Source organism: Phyllopteryx taeniolatus, chromosome 11, assembly GCF_024500385.1.
Source record: "Phyllopteryx taeniolatus isolate TA_2022b chromosome 11, UOR_Ptae_1.2, whole genome shotgun sequence".
Classification (NCBI taxonomy): Eukaryota; Metazoa; Chordata; class Actinopteri; order Syngnathiformes; family Syngnathidae; genus Phyllopteryx; species Phyllopteryx taeniolatus.
In genome coordinates this window covers 19,315,612-19,341,617 of record NC_084512.1, presented here as the reverse complement: position 1 = coordinate 19,341,617, position 26,006 = coordinate 19,315,612, and the positions used below count along the sequence as shown (strand labels likewise).

The 26,006-nt window shown below is 41.1% G+C and overlaps 1 protein-coding gene across 1 annotated transcript in view; it reads left to right on the top strand.

Moving 5' to 3' along the window:
* The window catches only part of arid5b (AT-rich interaction domain 5B), a 127,055-nt gene extending 101,084 nt beyond the window's left edge, over positions 1 to 25,971 (top strand). Inside the window, exons 8-10 of the mRNA XM_061790070.1 lie at positions 1,472 to 1,569; positions 17,840 to 18,038; positions 20,696 to 25,971. Of these exons, the coding sequence (XP_061646054.1) occupies positions 1,472 to 1,569; positions 17,840 to 18,038; positions 20,696 to 22,540 (2,142 nt within the window). The 3' untranslated portion in view covers positions 22,541 to 25,971. The remainder of the gene's footprint in view (positions 1 to 1,471; positions 1,570 to 17,839; positions 18,039 to 20,695) is intronic.
* Positions 25,972 to 26,006: the final 35 nt, after the last annotated feature.

Genomic DNA, 26,006 nt, shown 5'->3' with positions numbered 1-26,006 from the left:
TCAAGAAAAAAAGTTGGAATCGTATACTTAATGTCCTCGCATGTGGGAGAGGGGATCCACATTTTTTTCCCAGTCGATTATTGAACACTCAAAGCACACTCACACAGAAGCTGCTGTTGGCCCCATCTCACGCCCAGACACTCGCACACAGACTCGCCGAAGTTACACGCTCCCCCACCAGGCTGCAAATTTCAAAGGTACATGCATATCCAGTCCTTACAATATTTTCAATTCATTTTATGCTTGCAATTTTAGTGTGTGTTCAATTACGTTCACAATGTGTTTAAAAATATTTGATAAGTTTCTTTGTTGTAAAACTTTTAAATGGAATTAAAGGGTGTGGCAGGAATAAAACTATTCAAACAGTTTTTTATGTGTTTCATTATTACAGAGTTGTTCTACCTATTGCAGGTGGGTCTGGAACATATCTCGCACATTAAATGGGGGTTCACTGTATGTGCTTGAAAAAAATAGCCCTTTTGTTCTTAAAAGAAAAATAGGCCTTTATTCCTGTAATGATATGTGTTTTGTTCTAAAACATATGCTGCCATCCAAGCAACATCTTTTTCATGGACGCCCCTGCTTATTTCAGCAAGACAATGCCAAACCACATTCTGCACGTGCTACAACAGCGTGGCTTCGTAGTAAAAGAGTGCGGGTACTAGACTGGCCTGCCTGCAGTCCAGGCCTGTCTCCCTTTGAAAATGTGTGCCGCATTATGAAGCGTAAAATACGACAACGGTGACCCTGGACTGTTGAACAGCTGAAGCTGTAAATCGAGAAAGAATTCCACCTGCAGAGCTTCAACAATTAGTCTTCTTAGTTCTCAAACATTTATTGAATGTTGTTAAAAGAAAAGGTGATGTAACACAGTGGTAAACATGACCCTGTCCCAGCTTTTTTGGAATGTGTTGCAGCAATAAAATTCCAAGTTAATGATTCTTTGCTAAAACAATCAAGTTTATCAATTTGAACATTAAATATCTTGCCTTTGTAGTGTATTCAATTAAATATAGGTTTAACATGATTTGCAAATCATTGTATTCTGTTTGTATTTATGTTTAACACAAAGTCCCAACTTCATTGGAATTGGGGTTGTGTGTGTATATATATATATATATATATATATATATATATATATATACACACACATACCCACTTTTTTTTTTTAATTTAACTACATAATATTTTTTTATAAATGGCCTGCGGAGCGCTGTTTGAGAACCACTACCATAAATTTAATGTGTGCTTTATGTAATAAGTAAGGCCCAGCAGGAAAAAGTAACTGCGACATGATGAGATGAAGACTTTTGAATTCTATGAGTCAGTCATTCCCCAAGCACTTGCAATGAGTCACACACTTATGTCTCTCAAACCCCCTTCCCTTTATATCCTTTCATATTTTCCTTAATATCCCTTCTGACATTACCTGTCATCTTATCACTCATTTGTGTGCTCGTCCCCCCCGCAGATCACGGTCCGCAGGCAATGGAAGCATGTGTACGACGAACTGGGTGGCAACCCTAGCAGCACCAGCGCCGCCACGTGCACGCGCAGGCACTACGAGAGGTTAGTTGGCATCACGGCTGTTGTGTCGCTGTGCACTGGAAAACACGCAGGAGTCTGCTGGTTGGGCAACATATTTTCTTGTATCCCCTTATGTCTGCGTACGCAAACTATTTTCTTGCAATTAGGAATGTGCAAAACGGCAGTAAAGTCAGAGGTCAAAAGGTCCGCAAACCTATGCAGAAAGAAAACTTGAAATGAAAAATTATTTATCTTGTATAGTCAAAATATTTGAATATTTTATTTTAAAGCAAATACCAATAATTATATTTATTTACTTTTCTTCAATGAATTATGCATTTTAACTTTTAATTGAATATATGTGACAATAAAATATTTTAAGATAAAGACAGGAATTATACTGCATTATATATTTTTTTCTGTACATAAAAATATATGTAACTGTAATAAGACATTTAAAAAATAGAAATTTTGCCAAATATTTGCTATATTATACTTTATTTTATTTTATTTAACTGTTTGTACTGTTTTTGTTTAACTATTATAATGAATATTTTACTAAACATTAATGCATAAATGTTTAATTTGATCTGTTCACTCCAACTGCATATTTGTGTTTATAAATCTGTATATCAATGTATTAAGACACGTAAACAATATACATTTATGTAATTTTCATATTTGTTTACACTTTCATGAATGTTTAATAAATAAAATCAAAAATATATTTTAGATAAATACATTTATACCTTTTATTTTTATATTTGATTGTTTAATAAAATGTAAATACGGGATACGGGTACTCCGTTTCCTCCGACATCCCAAAAACATGCATGGTAGGTTGATTGAAAACTCTAAATTGCCCCTAGGTGTTAATGTGCGTGCGAATGGTTGATTGTTTACATGTGCCCTGTGATTGGCTGGCGACCGCTTCAGGGTGTACCCCGCCTCTCACCCGAAGGTAGCTTGGATAGGCTCCAGCACTCCCACGACCCTAGTGTGGATAAGCGGTATGGAAAATGGAAGGATTATTAAAAATTGGTTAGTCTTACATTCACAAGTTAACATTTCTAACGCAGATAAAAGCATACTGAACTCTTCATTGGGTACATTTATTCATGATATACAGATAATGATGTGGTCCTAACCTTCTAACTTCATTCAACACATGTAAAAGTATAATGTAGTAATGCGAGCCTATATATGAATCAAGTCCACGAGGATGTGTCAGGTACTGTAAGCTTGTGAGCTGTACAAACAGTCAGAGTCCACACAGGCAAACGCTCTCTTAATGTTTTCCTTCTGGAGCTTAATCAATTCTTGATGAGATTAGATTTACTTCTTTTCTGCCGATGAATTGATCTGTTTGGCGGCTCTGAGGAACCAATTAGCCTGCCAGCTCCGACCCGCACTTGCCAGTGCAAGTGATTTAAGAGCTCGGAATTTAGCACAGTGTTTTGAATTATTCACTTGCCTGCATGGATACACACACACGCACACACGTACAGTACTCCCTCTCGAAAAGAGCAGTTGATGTCATCTATTCATCTCATTACACCATTAACACACTGCAGCAACTCCTCGTCGTCATCATCATCAGAGAGGCTATTACTAAATTAAAACAAGCATATGGGCATGAGCCGGAGGGAGGGCTCACGGTTATGGCACGCACGCACGCACACACACATGCACACACTTACTTTCCCAAGGGTAAAGAAAAATGAAGTTCCCAATAAATTCATAAGCGGTCGTTCATGAGGCAGTTGGTCGTCTCGCCCTCCGGCGTGTGCTGTGTGTTGCATCAACACAATTTAAGCACGCATACATACACAAACACACACCTGTCAGTCGTACCATATGGGGTATTCATACTCAGTGGAGATCACACAGTCAAGAGTGAGTTTTCTAGGAAATGTGTGACTGGAAGTGCATTCAAAACAGTGCACGCTATGCTTCTTGTACCTAACAAAGTGTATTTACTGTATATATCACTTTTTACAGAAAGGACTCACAAAGTGCTTCACATAGTAATTGAATAAAATATTGAAAGATAACATGACACATTTTACAGTTAATACAAGAAAAAACTAGAAGGCCTGCCTAAACAAATGTGTTGTTGTGTTGTGGCATTTTAAAATACTTTATCTGAGACAGTGGATGATATGCTGTGTGCCGTTATATAGTGATAGGTTTATTTGTGAACTTTTGTATTCCAGACAGTACATTATATGGTGCCTTGGCTTTATTTTTGAAAATCCTTATTCAGGACATTTCATTCTATGCTGCTTGCTACTATTTTGTGATAGGTGTATTTAAAAAAAGCCTTTATTCATAACCGTGCAGGATACGCTGCTTCTATGTTATGGTGAGCCCATTTTTCAAAATCTTTATTCCAAACTGCATCATATTCTGCATGCTGCCAAGTCATGCATACCTAATTTATAAAAACAAAACAAAAACAAAAAAAAAACTTTAATCAAGACTGTTTATGCTACGCTGCTTAGTGCTTCGTCACAATGGGCTTTTTGGAATCTTTGTTTGCGACAGTGCATAATATATGCTCCTTGCCGCTATGTCGTAATGTGCTTTTTTTTTTTTTATTTTTTAAATCTAATAATAATGATTGAAGACCGTGCATGGATTGCTGCTTGGTCTTATTTTTTAACATCTTCATTTGTGATAGTGAATGATATGCTGCTTGCCGCTATGCCGTGGTGGCCTGATGTTTTCGACTCTTTATTTTTGACTCTTTATTTTATTAAAGAGTCATTTTTGAACATCTTTATATGAGGCAGTTCATGAAATGCTGCTTACTGCTGTTAACGTATTTTGAAACGATTTTACTTTAGACGGCGCATGATATGCTGCTTGCCACTATGTCACGGTGGTCTTATTTTTGAAAATCTTTATGATAGTGCATAATATGCTGCTTAATACTGTTGCATGATCGTTTTATTTTTGAAAATATTTATATGCAAAAGTGTTTTTCCAGACGGTGCATAATATGCTTGCCTACTGCTATGTGGTGATGGGTTTGTTGTTGTTTTTTAGTTTTCAATTAATAACTATAACTACATGACTGATTGTAAAGAAAGAACATAAGGTAGTTTTTCAGGGAATTTGTGAGTAATACATCATTTAGTGCATCATTTTATCTGAAAGTGCTGAAATTTGTCTTTGGGAAAGGTTGAATGAGTAGGTACCTCTCCAGGCTTTATGTAAAATGGCCTAAAACTGTACTGTGAGGTGCAATGGTGGTGTTACGCGTGTTTATGATGCCATGGAAGACAGCTGAGAGGAAATATTGCTGAATCCATACAAAGCAATAATATCCACAACGCATGCGGTGCGGGGATGAGCCCGGCTGGCATTGGGCCGCATGCGCGACGGTCATTTTAGCTGAGCCGCTCGGAGGGCAATTAGTCGGCTTGTATTAGCTCAGCAAACATTGCGGGGCCACGTGATGAATGAGGTTGTTTGCGAGCGTGCTCGACTGTGCCTTTGCTCCCCGGAGGTGTCTTTGTTTCCACCTTTAATCATTAGTCAATGCACAACGATGATTCAGCTGCACAAAGCAACAATATTACAGTGCAAAATATTCTCACACCTCTCCAAATAATACATATTCTGCCCTAATGCTTAAAAGATACGTGTTTTTTATCGGCATTTAAAGAAGTTCTTAGGTGTTTTAATACAATTTTTATGACATGCTTTAGTCAAAATAACCCCAAAAATCAAGAATTACAGTACACTTTACACCAGAGATTCCCAACCAAAGTGCCACAGCACATTAGTGTGCAGAAAATTCCATCCTTCGGCACAGTTTATGTCCCCAAAAACAAAAGAGAGTAGGAAGTAGTAAAAACTTACCTTGTACTACCCTTTGTTCCTTGTTGATATCATATCAACTATAGGTTATTCATATACAGTTATATACATGTATCAAATAACACGCCCAAAACATACATGTGCACATTAATCTTATGCACATTTACTAAACATATAAACCTTTATGTACATATATACGTATTTATAAGAAAACAAAAAACAGGACTTCGGTAAGACAACCTTCAAGGCCCCAAAACAAACAAAATTTCAAATAGTCTTTTAAAAAACAACGAAAACAACAACAAAATCAAAATACAATTTCATTACAAAACAAGCTAACACCACCAAGTGTTTCAACATTTAAAAAAATATAAATGTTTATACCTGATTTATATATTTTCTAGTATTTTATTTATTTATTTATTTTGCCTATATCTTTTTAACAAAGCAAGTGACATCCACATTTTCAATTCAGTTTCACAAGTATTCCATAAATTAACACCTCTAACACATACATAGCTCTGCTTTATATGTTGTTATCTTGGTTATGTATTTGCTACATATAATGTATCTTTGTTCATCTATCTATGCCAGCGACATATAGTGACCGGCAGAATAATGAAATGCTCTTCCACAAAATGGCAGAAGGTACAGTTAACCTCTGTTTACATGTTGCCATTCATACAACAGAAAAATGGCTTTGTATTCAACTGAACAGGTTTAACAAAGAGTAAGTCGATTTTCATCGGTAAACAGTGTCCGTTTGCATATTCGCAATTCACTTCTCCCACATTCACCTACATATTCACAGATTTTTTTTTTTTTTTTTTTTCTTCAAACCTATCCTCTGTTATTTGCTGAAAACCCCAATTTTCTGTTGTTGAGCTCAGGCCAAAGCCCTGTCTAGTATAAAAGTAGTGCTTTGGCACCAGCTTGTGGTATCTCTGTGCCAATAAACTATGTTGAAGTTGACATGAGGGACAGGAATTTCTATTTTTAAAGGTTTTTGGCCTGCCCTCACTTCACTTGATTAATTGACTAATTTGACAGGGCTATGGCCCGACTGAATGAAGCTCCTCCCCTCACTTCAACATAGTTCCTTGGCACGAAGATGTGACAAGAAATAGAAAGCAAAACTTTTATATTAGACAGGGCTTTGTCCTGAGTACAAAAGCAGTGAACAGGTATTTTAGTGAAAAATGGAGGATAGGTTGCCCCAAAAAATGCACAACTAGGTGAATTTGCGAATTGCGACTATGCAGGGGAACACTGTATAGCTTCCAGCTAAACCCACCATTTCAAGAAATTAGAATATCACATTTCAGCCAAAATATTTTTTATTATAAAAATTAGGCAGGAAAAATATTTTCTTTTGTGTTTCATCAGTCTGTATAATCTTTGAGTTACAATTTTTGAATCAAACTGCTGAAATAAACCTTTCTACCATATTCTATTAAGATGCACAAACGCTGTTGGCCAACACTAATTTGTGCATTCAGCAAAACTCAATACAGCTCTGCTTAACATTTGGCTTTGACACAGTAGTCTTTCTTTCAGATAGCGTAGTCTGGCCTTCACTTGGAAATGACAGAATTTCACCCAGCCTAGCTGCCAAGTCCTAGGTGGAGAAACTAGGTGCGGGGGCGGTATTATAATAAATTAACTCAATTTTGTCATCACAATCTGGCAAAATTTAGAAGGGGCTTTCTCACAGACGCATTTTGGCAAATAGGCAGTTAACTACAAGCTTTGCTCGGTTGTTCAATTTCACACTTGTTGGGCAGGCAGGCACTCCAGAGACCCTACTATTTGTATACAAGCTCTTTAAAAGTCAATTTTACATCATATCTCCCTTTTGAATCATATCAATCATATGAACTGGTTTCCGAGGATATCGCGAACGACGTAATGACCGTATTTAACGGCGTCCGGGAGGAGGCACCAATCAGGTGTAATGGCGCTAACATAGCTGAACAGCAGATAACCTCGACTAAGTGTACCTTCTTTTTTTTTTTTTCTTCACTGAACGACTCGTTCATTAGAAAGAAATCAATAAAGCGAGGGTCTGCCGCTGCGGCTGGCGAGGCTTTAATGATATTTATTCCAAAAAAAAAAAAAAAAACTTCCCCAAGATGAGCTGTCAGGCGGGGCTGCGGCGCTTGGAATTAAAAATGAGGTCATGAAAAAGATGGCATCAATAACCTTGAAATAGACTGGCCTTTTTTCTATGTGTGCACGTGCGTGCGTGCGTGCGTGTGTGTGTGTGTGTGTGTGTGTGAGAGTGAGCGCGTGTGTGTGCACCCATGTGTGCGCCATTTCCACTGCTTTCCTGATACAGGTCAGCGGCTTTTTACAACTCCTACATTTTTAATCTTGTTGTTTTTAGTGTAAAATACTTCTCTCTCTCTCTCTTTCTCTCTTTCGTGTCATCGGGCGTGGATGCATGTTGCTATGGCGACATGCAAAGCCATTCCGAGTCATTTAGCTCTTTCAAAAGCAGAGCTGGGATTGTCGCAATCGCACAAAAAAAAAAAACAGCCAAGTGTATAAAATGCTTTCCGATACATGGGTCTTTTATTGACTCCTCGCCGTATGGATGTCACAAAAGCATCACAAACTATATTTGCAGCTCACGCTGGGAATAGTAATGGACTATACAGTGCGTGTGTGTGTGTGTGTTAGTCAGCGCTATCTTGCACTTGTCAGCATCTCTTTGCTTCGTCCTTGCCGTACTGCAGATACATCACACAGTGTGTGTGTGTGTGTGTGTGTGCGTGCGTGTGTTTCTTGCAGGAAAAGGGTATTAGAGGCAATCTTACTTGCCATTTTGGTTCTGTCAGCCAGCGGCAAGGCAGAGAAAGACACAGTCAGGCAAGACGTTCCTTGAAGTAACACTATGTAATAGTTTGACCTCAAAAAGGAGCAGCTTCAGCATTACTGGGATGTCGCACTGGCTCACGTTGAGGGAAATGGTACATTTCTCGACGCCATGGCGAGCCTAAATGACCTGCGACTGCAGTGCTATCATATTGCTGGGCCAGCCAGGACACCTGCAGTTGTTTGCCTTAGCAGCTGTGCTAACATTACTGCATTACTTTATTTAGTTGACACAATGCTGCAAAACAATATAAATAAATGGTTACAAATTATTTATTTTGATTCTTAAAAATTAGTTTAAAATATTGAATAAATATTTAATATTTTTAAAGCAATAATAATGAATACTGTATGTATTTTTGTTCTTCTTTAGATAGAAACAAAAACACGCATCTCCAAATGATTTTAGTTTTAATTTTTAAAAATAAAACAAAAAATATGAAAACTGTTTTGATGACTATATGTTTGATAGGGTTGTAGTTTTTCCAGATACAAATGAAAAAAAATTATCATCATCATCATCATTATGAAGAAAATTAATAAACATGAATTGTTTTTAGATTAAAATCAAAATGTGTACCTCAAAATGTTGAGTTTTATTTTTTAAATTGTTTACTATTTTGTTTAAATAAAATATTTAAACTTTTTTTATAATTAAAAACATGTCTGCATTTTGTGAGACTTAATTCTTAAAAAATATCTTGCTAGGTTTCTAGTTTTAGTTTAAAAAATATATATTTATATTTAATTTAAAAAAGCTAACACATACCATTTTTTTAAAAAACAAGAATCGCCACATGATGAGATATTTAATTTTTCCAATGTAGTTCTTAAAATATAATGAAATATTTTTAAAATTGTTCAAAAAAATAGCAATAATAATTAGAACTTTTTATAGAAAATACTCGGAACATTGCGCCGGTAGATGCAGTTGCCGCCTAAATGCTGCTTTAGCATTAAAGGTCATTGTATAAATAAGTAGAGGGGCACCTACCATCACTATACAATAATAAACATGTATCAGCTTTTTAAAATTAAACAAAACGCAACAAATTGCAGCTATAATAGACAGATGGATACGTAGCTAAGCAATCGCTTGTTTAGCACCGTCCCGTGTGTATTTATTTACCAGTGAAGTCAATTACATTTAAGAGTACGGTTGGGGTTATTTCTAACATCTTTATTCCAGCTCCTGAATGACATTATTGGCTGATTTTCCTCACGTGTGGAATTCCGGCAAAGGTTTCTTCTCTCCCCGTGGTAATGAGAAAGCGTTACCCAAAGTTAGCCACGTGTGACGGGCCATCGACCAAAACGCTGCGCCCCGCCGAGATTAATAAATCGTTGGGTGTAGCAAATTAAATTAATGACATTCTGTCGCAGATGCAGAACATATGCTGCACATGTGCAGTTTTTTTAGGGCCTGAGCATGTAGTGTGAAGTTGCTTCGTTTCTTATTTTCAGACCCAAAATTGTCTCAGTAGACTATAGAAAATTCAGGCCCCACGTTGGTTTCATTTAGTGACATGAAGTTTGATAGCCGTGTCTATCACGAGTAAATGCACGAAAATGTCAAGAACCCATCCCCGAAAATACACAAGAAGTCTGCCGTTTTGGTCCGAAGCAGCCATTTTAGGGTCTTTTGGGCCAATTTCTAAGGGTCCTTCAAAAGTGAAATTGTCCTATAGAGATTTTGTCCAATGGCTACCAAATAGAGGTACATGGGCTCAGTCTTGTGGTACGCAAGAATCACTGAATTGAATGTTCGAACTGTGCATAGTCAAACATGAATCTTTTGGAACTTTGATGACTCTCTTTAAAACACAAAACTCAAAAACTAACCCCACAAGGTCAGAGCTTGACCAAATGTCTGGTGTGTGAACAAGTTCCCTCCTTATGACATTCATTGGCACCCCCGACAGCCAGAAATGTATGGAAAAGGTGTAGGTGAACTTCATTGCGGTTCGTAGCTTGGAGTTTTCCGGTTTTGTTTTTGGAATCGAAAAAAATCGCCTTTTTTGTCCTATGTATCCTTAGCATGCCCTAAAACCCAACACAATTTTTGCTAAAAGTAATGTATTTAAGGGGTCCCGAATACAACTCCCACCCCAAAACTCACTCAGTAGCACCCCCTGGAAAGTTGGAAAAAATCAGCCCCCTACATCAGTTTCGCTAATTGACCCAAAATTGAGTAGACATTTTTACCATAACAGGAAGCGTGAAAAAGTCTCAACAACCCATGCGCAAAATTGAAAAGGAAGTGTGGGATTTTTGTTTGAAGCAGACATTTTTGGGCAAATTTCAGGGGCTGTACTTTGACAAAGTCCGACTAGTGAATTCGTCCAGAGCCCCGATCAGAAGCAGGTATCCCAGACTGATGGGCACTACTAAATTCCGAAGCCATTTTGCCTTTGTCATGTAATGTGGGTCAACCATGGCATCAAAGTTTGTTGAGCACTTCCACCGATTATAAAGAAAAAAGAAAAAAAAGCCCTGGACACCAAACCTTGCCAGGCTTTTTGCACGTCTATCATAATAGGATGCACAAAAAAGTTTCAAGGACTTATGCCCAAAATTTAACTGAAAGCCATCTATTTTGGTTTGAAGCAGACATTTTGGGGCAAATTCCAGGACTTGAACTTTGATGAATTCCTACTAGGCAATTTGACCATAGGAGCCCCAAATGCAAGCAGATATCCTAGACAGATGGGCGATGTGGGCAGAGCTTGGCATCAAAGTTGGATGATTATTTTGAGAATTGGCCACAAAAAGGGGTGTAAGAGCCCGTTCATCGCTGCTTGCAGCTTTGATTTTTGTTATTATTGGAGACTTGGCGAGCCCACGTTCACCTGCCGGCTAATGAGAGCGAAGCCCCCTGAGGGGGGCGAGGAAGGAACAGTAGAGGTCATTTTAAATCTGCTGTTTTCAGATGTGACAAAGGGCTTAAGTTTTTCATACATTCTTTGGCTGCCCTCTGCTTTTAAGAGCATGAATGGGGGTCACCTCGAGTGGTTTGGCTTTGAGACAAAAAGGGGCTTTGAGGCATGAATCCAAAGTGGAGGGAGGGGGAAGGGGGGACGGGAATGTCTGTTTATCCCGCCGTTGACATCTTTTTATTTCATGGCCTCCCGGGCCTGTAAAATACAATAAAACAAGTCATTTTCTGTGCTCCTAATCTCTGCTGGCTCCGCTCGCCCTTTAAATTGTCCTTTTTTTCCCTCCCTCTTTTTCTTTTTGTCTCCAACCCGCTGCCGTGCCACTCCTGTGATCTTAACGCACAACAGCGGCTAAAATTAATTTGGGGCGCAGATGGCGGAGGGAGGTTGTGGAAGTGGAACAGCCTGCGGGCTTTTTCCACATATTTGGTGACTTAGGGCCCCCGTTTCTTGGATTCCGACACACCGCTCATTCCTGTAACACAAAACGCAAATGAGGGCAGCACATTGCTGGTAAAGTCACCTTGTTTTTGCCAACTGTTCTCTCGCACTCTCTCTCTCTCTTTCTCTCTCTCTCTGTCTCTCCCTCTTTCTTTCTCTTCTCTGTCTCTTTCTTTCCCCCTCACTCTCTCTCTCGCTCTTTTTTTTCAGAATGTGCGCACTGTATCCATTCTGTCTAGACCAGAAACATGTTCAGCTTGGCAGTGTCCCTTTAAATGAACTATTATGGATTTTGCTCATTTATTAAGATTAGCCAGACATGCATAATAGTCTTTTATCAGCGCTCATCTCTTTCCCAGATTAGCACGAGCCTAATATTTCTATATTTATTCAACATTTAGCCCCCCGCCAACCAACCCCTCCTCCGTGCTGCATGTATTAGTCACTTGTTATCGACACGGAAAAAGTGGACGGTCAAACGAGGCGGCTGATAAATTGGCTTGAGAGGAAGTTAAGTGTTTATTGACCTCATAAAAATGTTGCTGTGCTGCCCTAATGAAATTCTCCACCAACCTCCCCCCTTTCCTCCCACCCGAGCTGCTCTGAGAGCATCATGTGCCTCCATGTGGCCCATGGTGGGAATGACACCTCCTTTTTATTATGAATTTTATTACCTCTCCTGTTGATTTTAATTCCTGTTTTGTCCTTGTATACTGCATATTGGGACAACAAGAGGGTTAATGCCACCTTAACTGTCATGCAACTGTAAAACAGAGTACACCACTATATTAATTTGTGAAAAAACATAATTTCCTCACCATTAAGCTCAACGACCGATATCTTGATAATAATAATAATAATAATATATTAATTTTTTGAATTATCAAAAAAGGAAGTAATCCACTATATTAAAATGTGAAAAGCAATAAATTGTGTACCCTCCTTTAACTTTGATGATTGATTCCTGAGGGCGAGTTGACATTACACCTCCGTAAGTGTCATTTAAAAATAATATTAATAATCAAGCCCTACATAAATATGTGAAAAACAATAAATTATATGAGCGGCTTTTAGGGACATAATTCAGGATTAGGTCTCATACTTACAAATCAAACGCTTTCATAGACTACTGAAAGGCTGTCATTCACAAAACTAAAATGTTTTCACAACTGAATGTCTTGCTTTCATAAGCAGTACTCAAATGCTCTCAGACACGCTTCTCAAATGCACTTAACGCGCACTTGTCAAACGCTCTTAAATGCACTTGTCAAATGTGCTTACACACTTGTCAAATGATCACACAGTCGCATGGCAAACGTGCTCATACGCATGTCAAACGTGATTACATGCTCATGTCAAATGAACTGACACGTTCGTGTCACATGCGCTCACACACGCCTGTCCAACGCGCTCACATGCGCTTGTCAAAAGCACTCACAACTTAACTGTCATACAAGTCTAAAAAGAAGTCAACCACTGTATTAAAATGTGGAAAAACAATACATTGTGTACTCACCTTTAACTTTGATGACAGATTGCTGAGGGAATGTTGACTTAGTCTCCTTATGTATCATACAAGTGTAAAAAAAAAAAAAAAGTTTACCTATGTTAAAATGTGAAAAACAATAAATTGCGCACTCACCACATGACGGATTGCTGAGTTTACTTAATTTCTCCTTCACTGTTATACATGTTTAAAAAGAAGGAATCCACTGACTATTAAAATGTAAAAAGTAATAAATTGTGCACCCACCCTTTGATCATCTACAATAAGTGTAAAGCGTGAACCATTATAATAAAATGGGAAAAACTCTTTAAGTTGTGCACTCAACATGCCCCAAAAATATCAATTTAGCAAGCGTGTGTATCCTCGCGAAAATACATGTATTTTAGGGATTTTTCAAACAAACCCCTCCAAAGTCACTCAATATCGGCCCCTGAAGAGTTACAAACACTATGCCCTGGACACTAGTTTCACCGATCAACACGAAATTTGGTGGATGTAGCTATAATAACAGGGTGCACGAAAATGTCTCTAGCAGCTATCCCCGACATTGAAAAGGAAGTCGGAAGCCATTTGAGTTTAAATCAGTCATTTTGCAAAAATGCCAGTGCTTTGAATTTGTGGAACTCTACTAACTACTAGGGACTTTTTCTAAATGAAACAACTGGAAGCAGGTATATTAGATAGGTGACTGGATGCTTTTTTGGCTACGCCATCCATCTATGGCTGGGCGATTAATTGAAATTTAATCGTGATCTCGATTTCGGCTTCTAAGGATCATAAAAACGAAGAAAAATTATTAATGTGCAGCGGCGCGGGTTGTGTATGCAAGTGCCTGCATTGTAAACACACTCTGAAACCACCCTGTGTTACTTGTAGCAGGCTGTGCCGCATGTACTTCTGCTTTCCCTGAGCGTGCTTTAAGCTGTTTATTGAGTTGGGCTTTACTGTAAAACTGAATCCATCCATCCATCCATTTTCTGTGCCGCTTCTCCTCACTAGGGTCGCAGGCGTGCTGGCGCCTATCCCAGCTATCATCGGGCAGGAGGCGGGGTACAGCCTGAACTGGTTGCCAGCCAATCGCAGGGCACATACAAACAAACAACCATTCGCACTCACATTCACACCTCAAGCAATTTATAGTTGTCAATTAACCTACCGGGCATGTTTTTGGAATGTGGGAGGAAACCGGAGTGCCCGGAGAAAACCCACGCAGCCACGGGGAGAACATACAAACTCCACACAGGCGGGGCCGGGGATTGAACCCCGGTCCTCAGAACTCTGAGGCAGACGCTCTAACCAGTCGTTCACAAAACTAAATGCACAACAAAAATAATTACTCACATTCAGTATGTAAATACAAGACACACCAGGTTTTTGATATCGCCAGCTTTTGCGATCAGTCAATGGAAAAGTCATTAGCTCACGGGAGGGATTTACCTTGAAATAACAAATATTTACACACAAACGTCAGAGGAACACATACAGACAGACAATATAACAATACTCACGGGCACACTGTATTCTTCCTAATCTGTGAAAAACTAGTTGAATACAATGTTATTGCCACTTTCTTCTACTCTTTTTTTAAGATTACTGCAATATGCAGCTCCATGCATACTTCGCACCACACTGCCCCCAAGAGGCTAAGGCTCATACAGCAGATACAGTCACGACTTTGTATAAAAAGACACAAACGCTTCTTTTCTCCCTGACTGTCCAACATGAAATCAAACATTTTTCTTTTTTAGGTTAATTAGGATTACTAACATTATTTCTATTTGCTAATTTCCTGAATAGTGATAATATATATATTAGTTTTTTTTTTAAATAAATATATATAATAGACAATACAGTCACCCCAGGCGTGCCAATGTTTTTAGCCATGTTTGTATTTTTTATTGTTTTATATTTCTATGTTTTAATATATTATTATTTGACTTGTTACTAATTTGTTTTCAGCTTGTTACGTTATATTTAAAGTTGAGTTTTGGTAGTTGCGAAATCATTGAATAATTGTTTATTAATCCTGATTTCAATATCAATCAAAATAATCATAATAATAATAATCATGACTAGTGAGGATAAGCGGAACGGAAGATGAATGAATGAATGAATGAATGACTTTTTCCATAATCGCCCAGCCCTAACGCCATCTAAATGTGGGCCGAGCATGGCGTCAAAAGCTGGATGATCCTTTCGAGGGCTGTTTTGTATTTAACCTTGAACAAAAAGAAATATTCCCACACTGTTGGGAACTTCCTGACGCTCAGTTTTTTGGGGGGCTTTTCCTGACCAGAATAGCATGTTAGGCTTTTCCATTTGGAAGTATTTATACACAAGGAGCCAGTCATTTTTCACTCAGCTCGTACATAATTCGCCACACACTCTCCCACCCCCTTCATCCCGTATTGAAATTCCTTCAAGTTGACCCAGGCCAAGGCAGCCAGCCTCATTCCCACACACTGTACATATGTCCTCAGTACAAATTCCTTGTTTGGAGTCATATCCTTTACACGGCTAATTGACTCTCCTATTTATACAAAAAAAAAAAAAAAAAAAAAAAAAAGTAACACAACAGCTATTTAACATTGCGTGTGTTGTTTTTTGGAGTTGTTCCTCTACTTCATTAACGTGTCATTATGCCTTCGCCCGCTGCATTTTTCCAATAAGTCACATTTAATAGTACATTTCCTTTCTTGGCCGACGGCCTGCCAGAGCAGCTGGATGAAAGGCCGTTTGGCTGCTTTTTTGCTGCCAGTGCTTTTGTTCAGAGAGGAAAATAAAAATTCCCACAAAGCCTCTTGAAGTCTTTTTGAGGCTTTTTTTTTAAAAGCAAGCTAAACATCTCTTCTTGATTCATTGTTACTTTTGTGTCCCCTTTAAACGGAAGTAGGCGAGCGCAACCGTCTCCTACCTGAGGATAGTTTGTTTCGGGTTTTACATCACAGTGAGATTGATGTGACTTAAATATGTATTCATTGTGCTCACGAGAGGAACCACGACTTTCTGGTTCATATAGAATGACATTACCGATTGACAGGCGGGACCATACCATTTTTAATAGTCATCAAAAGTGGGGGAAAAAAATCATACCTCGTTCTTCATTTTGCCAGATTTCTTAGTCTGTTTGCTCATTTGCATTGCTACTTCCTGGTTCAAGGAGGATGACATAGGACATGACCAATTGAACAACAGGACAAACCCATCCATCCATCTTCTATAGCGCTTATCCTCATTTGGGTGGCGGATGAGCTTGAACTTAATCCATCCGATTTTTGGGGGGTCGCCAGCCAATCACAGGGCACATATAGACAAACAACCATTTAAACTCACATTCACACCTACAGATGCCATTTCAAAAAACAAAAACCTCTAACAAAGGTGAAAGAAAACTATAATGCGCAACATTTGTTTGTTTGTTTGTCATTTAGCAATCACCTTCATAGATAATTTTGTTTGAAATATATATATATTTTTTCTTCAGTTCGGGGAATTTCATCCTATGTTTTCCGCCAGTTGGTCCCCTGCCAACTTCCCATTCTCTTTTTGTGGCTGTAAAAAATAATTTTCTCAAGTCCTTATTTTGCACGTGAGCCATTGTTGCTCCAGATCCCATCCCCATTATGACTGAAACGTGAACTTTTGGAATGTCGCGATGAGCCACACAATTTTCGTGGTCGCCTCACGTGGCCTTCATCTGCATGTTATCCCGCCATCTGGGGGCGGTGTGTTTAAAACAAAAAAAAAACAAAAAAAAAAATGCACACACCAGCTGTAGTGATGATTCATATTGACATATTTTAAAAAGAAATTGCTACAGTATCATCATGTCCATGAAAAGCAGAGCGTTATTCCTTTTTCAAGGTTCAAATAATAGGCGGTGTGATGTGTCTCAGCAGGAGTTAAAACACACACACACACACACACACACATTCTCTGGCATTCATGTGTGACTGGATTTCCCCTAACGTCGTGTCATTACAATAGGATTAGTTATTGCATGCCAGGTATTAAAACAAGCCGCAGATCATTTCAGAAACTACAGCCAACCCCACCCTCAAAAGCAGGTTTAGTTTATGATCTTCATAATAATATAATAATTAAATGAATTAATATTATCCTCTTAAAATTCTTATTATTCCATACAGTGCTTTTTTCACAACTGCTTAAAGGGTGGTATGGTCATCATAGATAATACGCCGCTGACTATTTTAGCTGCCTTTGTTCTTATTCACATCTGGAAATAGTTTATTTGATACATACAACACTGATGACTATTGTTGCTGCTGTCATTTATTATATACATTGTATGCATATTGTATGGTATTATAGTTGTCAATCCACTATGGATACTTGTATGGGGTTTTAGCTACATACAAGGCTGCTGACTAATCTTTCTGGTGTTCAGACACACTTCTGCATATAATGAATGTATTGTTCCTGAACAGTTGCCGCATGCAACATACATTATTGATAGTCTCATTATCCTCTGTGCTGCTATAAAACCATTTCCCCGTTGCACCACAAGTAAAGGTTTATTCTATTTAAGTTGTGGCCAGCACAATAGTTCTCACATTAAAAGACAAGATTTGGGATTTTTTTTCCCCCTCCTCCTCCTGACTGACATTGAACATCTCTAAATGAACAAGTTGCCATTATGTTCGCTAAGTCTTCCGTGACATAACAGCGCCAACATTTCTTTTTTCCTCCCCCTCCCCTGCAGGCTTCTCCTCCCGTACGAGAGGCATCTCAAAGGTGAGCAGGACAAGCCCCTCCCCCTAACCAAACCCCGCAGCCAGGAGAAGGTGCCGTCAGCCAAGGCCAAAGGCGTCGGGGCCAAGAAAGCCAAGGGCCCGAGCGGTGTCAAGCAGGCGTCCAGAAAGGAGCGCGGCGAGGCGGCCAAGGGCCAGCAACAATCACAGGTTGGTTCCAGACATCTGCCAGCTGCTGCACCACTTGATGCCGTTCTCCATCATCTCTTCACGCTTTGTCTGTGCTCACATCGGAACACATACAAAGACTTCGCAAGAGTCCATTGAGGATGTAATACAAGCTGTCAGCAGCTTTTAGGAAGTCACAAGTAAGAGGTTTAAGACATTTGTGAAGGCCAACTTGATCTACTTCAAGACCTTTCATTCGCTATTTTTTACCACAAGGAGTGGGCGATAAGTTATATTTAGGGATGAGCGAGTAACCGATACGTTTAAATAAGGCCATTAGCCGTTTCTCGTGAAAGCTGCCGATACCAGCCACCGGTACTTAAAGCAAATTGGCCCTACACTGCGACGGTTTGACACATTGGTGAATCATTTATGTGCGTCAAAAAGAAAGGTTCACGATTAGCTGTCAATGTGTTAATTGACATGTTAGGTATCATAAGTATTAGTGGTATTGGTACTCTGTATCAGTGAGTACTCAAGAGTGAATACTCGTGCTGGTATTAGTCTGAAAAAAGTGGTATCGAACATGCCTAGTTATAGCACTTTTTTGTTTTGATATACATACAGTAGGTGCGGAAAGTTTTCAGACCCTCTTAAATTTGTCACTCTGTTATATTCGAGCCATTTGTTAAAATCATTTAAGTACATTTTTTGCCCTCATTAATGTACACACAGCACACCATATTGACAGGAAAAAAACGGAATTGTTGAAATTTTGGCTGATTTATTAAAAAGGAAAAACTGAAATATCACAAAGCCATAAGTATTCAGACCCTTTGCTGTGACACTCATTTATTTAACTCGGGTGCTGTCAATGTTTTCTGATCATCCTTGAGATGGTTTTACACCTTCATTGGAGTCCAGCTGTGTTTGATTATACTGCTTGGACTTGATTAGGAAAACCACACAGCTGTCTATATAAGACGTTACAGCTCACAGTGCATGTCAGAGCAAATGAGAATCATGAGGTCAAAGGAACTGCCTGAAGAGCTCAGGGACAGAATTGTGCCAAGGCGCAGATCTGGCCATGGTTACAAAAAAAATTCTGCTGCGCTTAAGGTTCCTAAGAGCACAGTGGCCTCCATAATCCTTAAATGGAAGACGTTTGGGACGACCAGAACCCTTTCTAGAGCTGGCCGTCCGGCCAAACTGACCAATCGGGTGAGGAGAGCCTTGTGGGAGATAAAGAAGAACCCAAAGATCACTGTGGCTGAGCTCCAGAGATGCAGTCGGGAGGTGGGCGAAAGTTCTCGAAAGTCAACCATCACGGCATCCCTCCACCAGTCGGGGCTTTATGGCAGAGTGGCCCGACGGAAGCCTCTCCTCGGTGCAAGACACATGAAAGCCCGCATGGAGTTTGCAAAAAAAAACACCTTGAGGACTCCAAGATGTTGAGAAATAAGATTCTCTGGTCTGATGAGACCAAGATATAATTTGTTGGCCTTAATTCCAAGTGGCATGTGTGAAGAAAACCAGGCACGCCTCATCACCTGTCCAATACAGTCCCAACAGTGAAGCATGGTGGTGGCAGCATCATGCTGTCGGGGTGTTTTTCAGCGGAAGGGACAGGACGACTGGTTGCAATTGAAGAAAAGGTGAATGCGGCCAAGTACAGGGATATCCTGGACGAAAACCTTCTCCAGAGTGCTCAGGACCTCAGACTGGGCCGAAGGTTCACCTTAAAAAAAGACAATGACCCTAAGCACACAGCTATAATATTGAAGGAGTGGCTTCAGAACAACTCCGTGACTGTTTTTGAATGGCCCAGCCAGAGCCCTGACTTAAACCCAATTGAGCATCGCTGGAAAGACCTGAAAATGGCTGCCCACCAACGTTCACCATCCAACCTGACAGAACTGGAGAGGATCTGTAAGGAGGAATGGCAGAGGCTCCCCAAATCCAGGTGTGAAAAACGTGTTGCGTCATCAAAGGGTTGCTTCGACTAAATACTGAGGAAAGGGTCTGAATACTTGTGTGTGGGATATTTCAGTTTTTCTTTTTTAATAAAAAAAATCTGTCAATATGGTGTGCTGTGTATACATTAATGTGGGGAAAAAAATGAACTTAAATGATTTTAACAAATGGCTGCAATATAAAAAAGCGTGAAAATTTTAAGGGGGTCTGAATACCCACTGTATATAGAATAAGTGATTTCACTTCGCAGGGCGCAGCATATACAGTATTAATGGAAACTACCTAAAGCTGCCTGATGTTCAGTGCCGTGAAAAAGTATTGGTCCCCTTCTTGAACTTTTAGAATTTTGCATGGTTTCCCCACTTTAATGCTTAAGATCATCAAACAAATGTAAATCTGAGACAAATATAACCCAAATGAACTTAAAATGGCGGCACTGTGCCACACCAGCAACTCAACGAAATGACACAGTTGACGAGACACAAGTAACATAATTTCGGGGGACATTGTCTCCCATTAGCCCAAGATGGGATCGGCTCGTGCGTAGGACTCCCTGTAATTACAACAGCTACATTCGGCGTAAGAGTGAGTTGTATTTGCTGTCAAATTTTTGCTTAACGTTAAACTGGTCTGTGGCGCAAAAAAAGGTTTCAGGACAAAACAAAGCAACCTTGTGGACTTGACCATTAGATTGATCAGATGATACCAATAATTGTCTTCTGCAGGATTCCAAGGTGAAAGGGGAAGTGGCCATGAACCTCGAACCGCCGGCTGTGGATGAACCCATCGTCATCGAGGAGGAGGAGCTTCATGTCACGCTGAAGAAAGAGGAGTCGTTGGCCGGGGAGCCGCCCATGTCGCTGTGCCCAAAAGAGGCCGATTCCAACAGGGCCCCGCTCGCCCCTCGGCCCGTCCACGCAGCCACTCAGCCTGAGTGGAGGCAGAACAGTGATGGTCTTCAAGCCGCCAAGACTGAAGTACACCTTGTCACCAAAAGCGCCTACCTGCCTCATCACTGGGACCAGAGCAAACCCGCCGGACATGTCGCGCTGCCCGAGTCCTCCATCCGGGGCAAAGACTCCTTGGAGAGTCATGGAGGGAGAGTTGGCAAGGTGTTACCCATGTGTAAACAGGATAGGCAGTCCGTAGACTTGAGGGCAGATTCCGTGCCCGAGAAGGAGGACTATGGGTTAATTAGGAAGGAAAGTCCCGCACAGATGGCCGCCTACTGCAAAGCAGGTCAAGGCGTCATGTCTCCTCTAGCCAAAAAGAAGCTCCTCTCCCAAGTGTGCGAGTCAGCGTCATTCTCATTCATGTCGTCTCTCCAGCCTCCTCTTGCTCCCGAGAGAGACACGGACAAGAAGAAAGGCGAGGAGGAAGGCCAGAGGCAGCACATGTCCGACAACGTCCCGGAGGCAGCGCCGATGTTCCGTCCGTCGGTCATTCAGCACGCGCAGAGCAGCAAGCCTCCGCAGGAGAGGAGCAGCAACCACCTCCTGCAGCCTCACGTCACTGCCCCGTGGCAGCCTTATCTCCCCAGGACGCAGGACCGGGATGCTGTGGAGAACACTTCGGAAAAGCTTCTCCAGGCTCGGAGCTTCGCCGGGGACTGCTACTCATCCCCGCACCTGCACAGTCTGTACAGGCAAACGGAGAACTGCCTGAGCCAGGACAGGATGTCTGGATACTCCAATGGAGAGCGGCGGGAGCACTTCCCCAGGGACCGGGAGGGGGGGCAGGGTTTTGTTTTTGGAGGCCTGGAGCAGGAAGGCCTCGCTTACAGATCGCACTACAGCGACGAAGCGCAGACTCGAGGGGAGAGCAGAGAAGCAGAGGACGAACCCAGAGACTTCACCATGTCCAAACCGCTTTCCCAGCGGGTGTCGACCTTCTCCAAACCCTCCTTCTGCGGCCTCCCTTACTCCATCGTGCACCAGGGCTTGGACTCCCACCCTAAGGCATGTAGAGTTCCTCCCATGACCATCTCGCCTCCCAAGCAGGACCCGTCACCACCCTTTCTCAGTCCCAAATCTTCATCTGACTCATCCCTCACCATCCCCGTCCGACCCAGTAAACGAAGCCTCGGGGAACCGGAGGGCGAGGAGGTGCCGGAAAGGAAGGTTCGCGTCGTGACTCCGATCCACCCGGCTACCGCCATCCGACGCAGCGACCCGGAGGAGCTGAAACTCGCCGAGCCGGCCCACGCGGTCCACCTCAACAACCACCTTCCCGAGGGCCACCCGGCCACCACTTACCCCCTGCCTCACGCCGCACCCCTCTACGCCGGCATGTACCCGCCCGGCAGCCTGGTGTCGCAGGACGGACTCCAGCAACACCCGGGCCTGCAGTATCTAAAGAGCCAGTCGGCCGTGTCCCCGCTAGTGCCCCCCTTAGCCTTCCACTCCATGATGCTCCACAGGCAGCTTCTGGCCTCTGCCCCCAGCCCGCACCACTTCTTTAGGCACCCGGGCGGGGCGGCTCTCTACGGGGACCTGCTGCACCACCTGTACCCGCTCTCCACCCTCCCCCCGCCACAACTGTCGTCGGTACACCCCAGCACTAGACTGTGAGGGACACCTGGTTTGTCCCGACTCCCTTTCCCCCTGCCAAGCAGTCGTCAGATGGAGGGGTGGCGACTGATTGTAAAACTCAATCTGTGAGACAGACTGAAAATTCCATTTTTATTTTTTTTTGTATTAGTTTATACATTTGTTTATATACTTTGCACTGTTGTGTATTTTTATCACCACTTACTGTATCTTTTTGTTTTTATCCTTATTTGCACAATTCTGACGTGGATGTGCTCACTTTTGGTTTGACTCTCTGTTGGCGGGAGTCGGGCAGTCGCGCCGTTTTTGTTTACTGCGTCCGAGGGCTAAAACTGTCGCTTGAAACACTACAACAGGAACTTTCGTATCCAAGAGTCGCCAAAATATGTCAACGTCATTGGCATTCAGTGGCTCCACTTTTTTGTTGCCTTTATACTGCACTGTACCGCCTCGGTTCGGGGGTGGTCATTTTTCCACAATAGTACCACAGGAAACTTTAAAAAAAAAAAAAAAAAAAAAAAACACACACATTGCATTAATTGAATTGGTTGGAAATGGGACACGCTAAAAATAACAAACAGAAAAAAATATAAAAACGGAAAAAATAAATAAACATTTACGGATAATTAACTGGCAACACGTTAGTCGAGTGGTTAGCACGTTCTTCTGTAGTCAGGAGAAGTTTGACGATGAGCAGCGAGAAACTGGACAGCTGCAGCCAAGCGGAGAATGCGGCGCTACAATGTTAAGCTAACATTAGCATGCATGTTTTGAAGACTGAATCTGCTCCACCTGTGAGTGACCGCAAGTGGCTTTACCTCGGGAAGAAATAGTACCGGGTAGTACTAGGTCTTTATGCCAGTGGAAAAGCGGCACTAATGAGTAGAGCCGAGTGGGTACCGTGCAGTGGAGTGCGCTGACAAATGTAACCTGTAGAGGTGCTGTGGGACATGACGTGTCCAAATCCATTTCACGTGAATGAATGTGGCTTTTTGCTTGGATTTTTGATTCTTTTTTTATTTGAAAGATCTCATCAAGGATCTATGGACTGTAGCAGCTCGTCGCACTAGCGTCATGAAGCAGCCGGCTGCTGCAGAACGCTTGTGCCCCGACACGCGCACACACACACACAAGCATTTCACCGCTCTTATTATTCATGACTTGAAAAAAAACAAACATTTTACAGTCAAAACATGCTGAAAAAAAGAAACATCCACTGTATGATTTTTTTTTTTTTTTTTTTTTTTTTGGGGTGGTGGGGGGAGTAAGAATGTTGACACTTAGGACGCTTTGCAAATATCTGTGCCTTTTGCCCGTCTCGCGTTATTATTGTTAGCACTAAATTGTGGGAGGTAGCAGGTATTAGAAATTAGTTATTTACTGTCCGGAGTGCACTTGGGCCACCACACGTGATTGGTGAGGTGCAAAGTTTGTTAAGAAATGCTTTACACTCGTGTACATGTGCTGAAATTGATCTATTTTCTATGACAGGTGGTCATTTACACTTTAAAGGAGACATATTGTGGAAAATTGCTTTTTTTTTATTAGCTTGTATACAACCTTTTGAGAGCTGCTTGTTTCCCGAAATGTGGCAGTGAGAGAGCCCTTCTGAATTGTGCTGAATTTTGATGTGACAGCATGTCTGCTGCATGCGCCACATTCACAGATCCGAGATGAAGTGCTGCCTTCACGAACTACAATCCGTGCTTTTACTCCGCCTTCACTTGGGCTCTTCTGACCTTCGCCCGCTCTTCGTCGCAACCCCCTGGCTCCGATGTCAAAAGCATTGGCCCCTGCAGGAGAGCAAGCGGGGTGAGCAATGGCTCATTTGCACACGACAGCACCGCCCCCTCAAAACAAAACAAGTTAACTTCAGCGAGGAAGCAATCTGTAATTCCTTTGGATGAAAATGAGTTGGAAAAAAATGCCTAACATGTCTCCTTTAAAGCACAGTTTGCGTCTGTGTGTGCTTGAATGTGAGGTAGCAGACTCCATAAAAGTAAAGCCAAGCGTGAATTAATGAACCCGGAGGGGGGGGGGGGGGGGGCTTTTTTATAACCACTAGACTCAAATTTGGCCCGGAATGCCCGATGTCCATGGGAAACCCTTTTAGCATTTATTTGATATCCTTGATATCCATCTTAAGGATCTTGTACTAGTACACTCTTTGTCCTCACTAGTAACACAATTCAGCGCGCTAGCTGGTAATTTTTCGTGACAGGAGGCTAATAGTGTGTGAACCATGCCTCCAAACGGGGCCTTGTAGTGTTACTAGTGCAGCACATTAGTTTAGTAGTAAGGTTTTACTGCATGCTAATGGCGCAAAAGTGACAGTAGTTGTGGGATAAAAATGTTACCAGTTAGACAGTCGTTGCACTCGTGCGCTCAATTGTCTTACTATTGAGAAAAAGGTAGATGGACTTCTTAAGGTCCATGTACTAGTATGCTCCTTTTTCTCACTAGTAAGACAATTGAGCGCACGAGTGCAACAACTAGTACATGAACCTTAAGATATAGCTATATCCTTGATATCCAACTACTTGTGAGCATTTCAGTGCTAGTAGGATTCCAGGAGGCTACTAGGGCATGATCCATGCCCACTAGTTGGGCCTAGTAGACTAGTGCAGCACAGTAGTTTACTAGTAAGGTTTGATTGCGTACTCGTAGGCCAAATGTGGCATTAGTAGTGAAAAAAGATTACTAGTAATACAGTCATTCTACTCGTGGGGTGAATTATTTCACTAGTGAGGAAAAAGCATCCTGCACTAATAGACAGTTTGTAAAATGGATATCAAGGATATTGAATGAATTATCAGAAGTGTTTTCCATGGCTGTGTGCAAATGCGACTTTGGTTTCTGTGACTGTCCCCAATGAACAAGCACTGAACGTGGCTCTTGTATGAAAATAATAATAATAATAATAATAATAATAATCCATACACGGGATCAATTTCAACTTCCCCTTTTCTTCTCTTGCATTGTCGTCTTCGTGTGTGTGTGTGCGTGTGTATGTATGTGTGTGTGTGTGTGTAAATAAATAGCACTGTAGATAGCGCACCGCTCTGGCGCGAGAGTGGTGGTTATCATATCAAAACTGTTATAATCTGTAAATAGCATCAAAGGCAGTATATATATATATATATATATATATATACATACATATATATATATATGTGTATGTATGTATGTATGAGAGAGAGAGAAAAAATAAGTCGCTGACACACAATCTAGCCTCTAACAAACACTACGTTTTCAATTAAGGATTAGATTGCCTTTTTTGTTTGTTGTTATGGTTTCACTTTTCATTTTTTTTGTGCATCCTCAGAAGTGTTTTTTGATACAGTAGCCATCTGTTTACCAATCAGCCAACTGGCGAGCCAGACAAAAAAATTAGACATTTTTTTTATGCTATGACCTCCTGTATATTTAATTAAAATATTTTACTATCTAAACAGTTTCACTGTGTGTGTGTGTGTGTGTGTGTGTG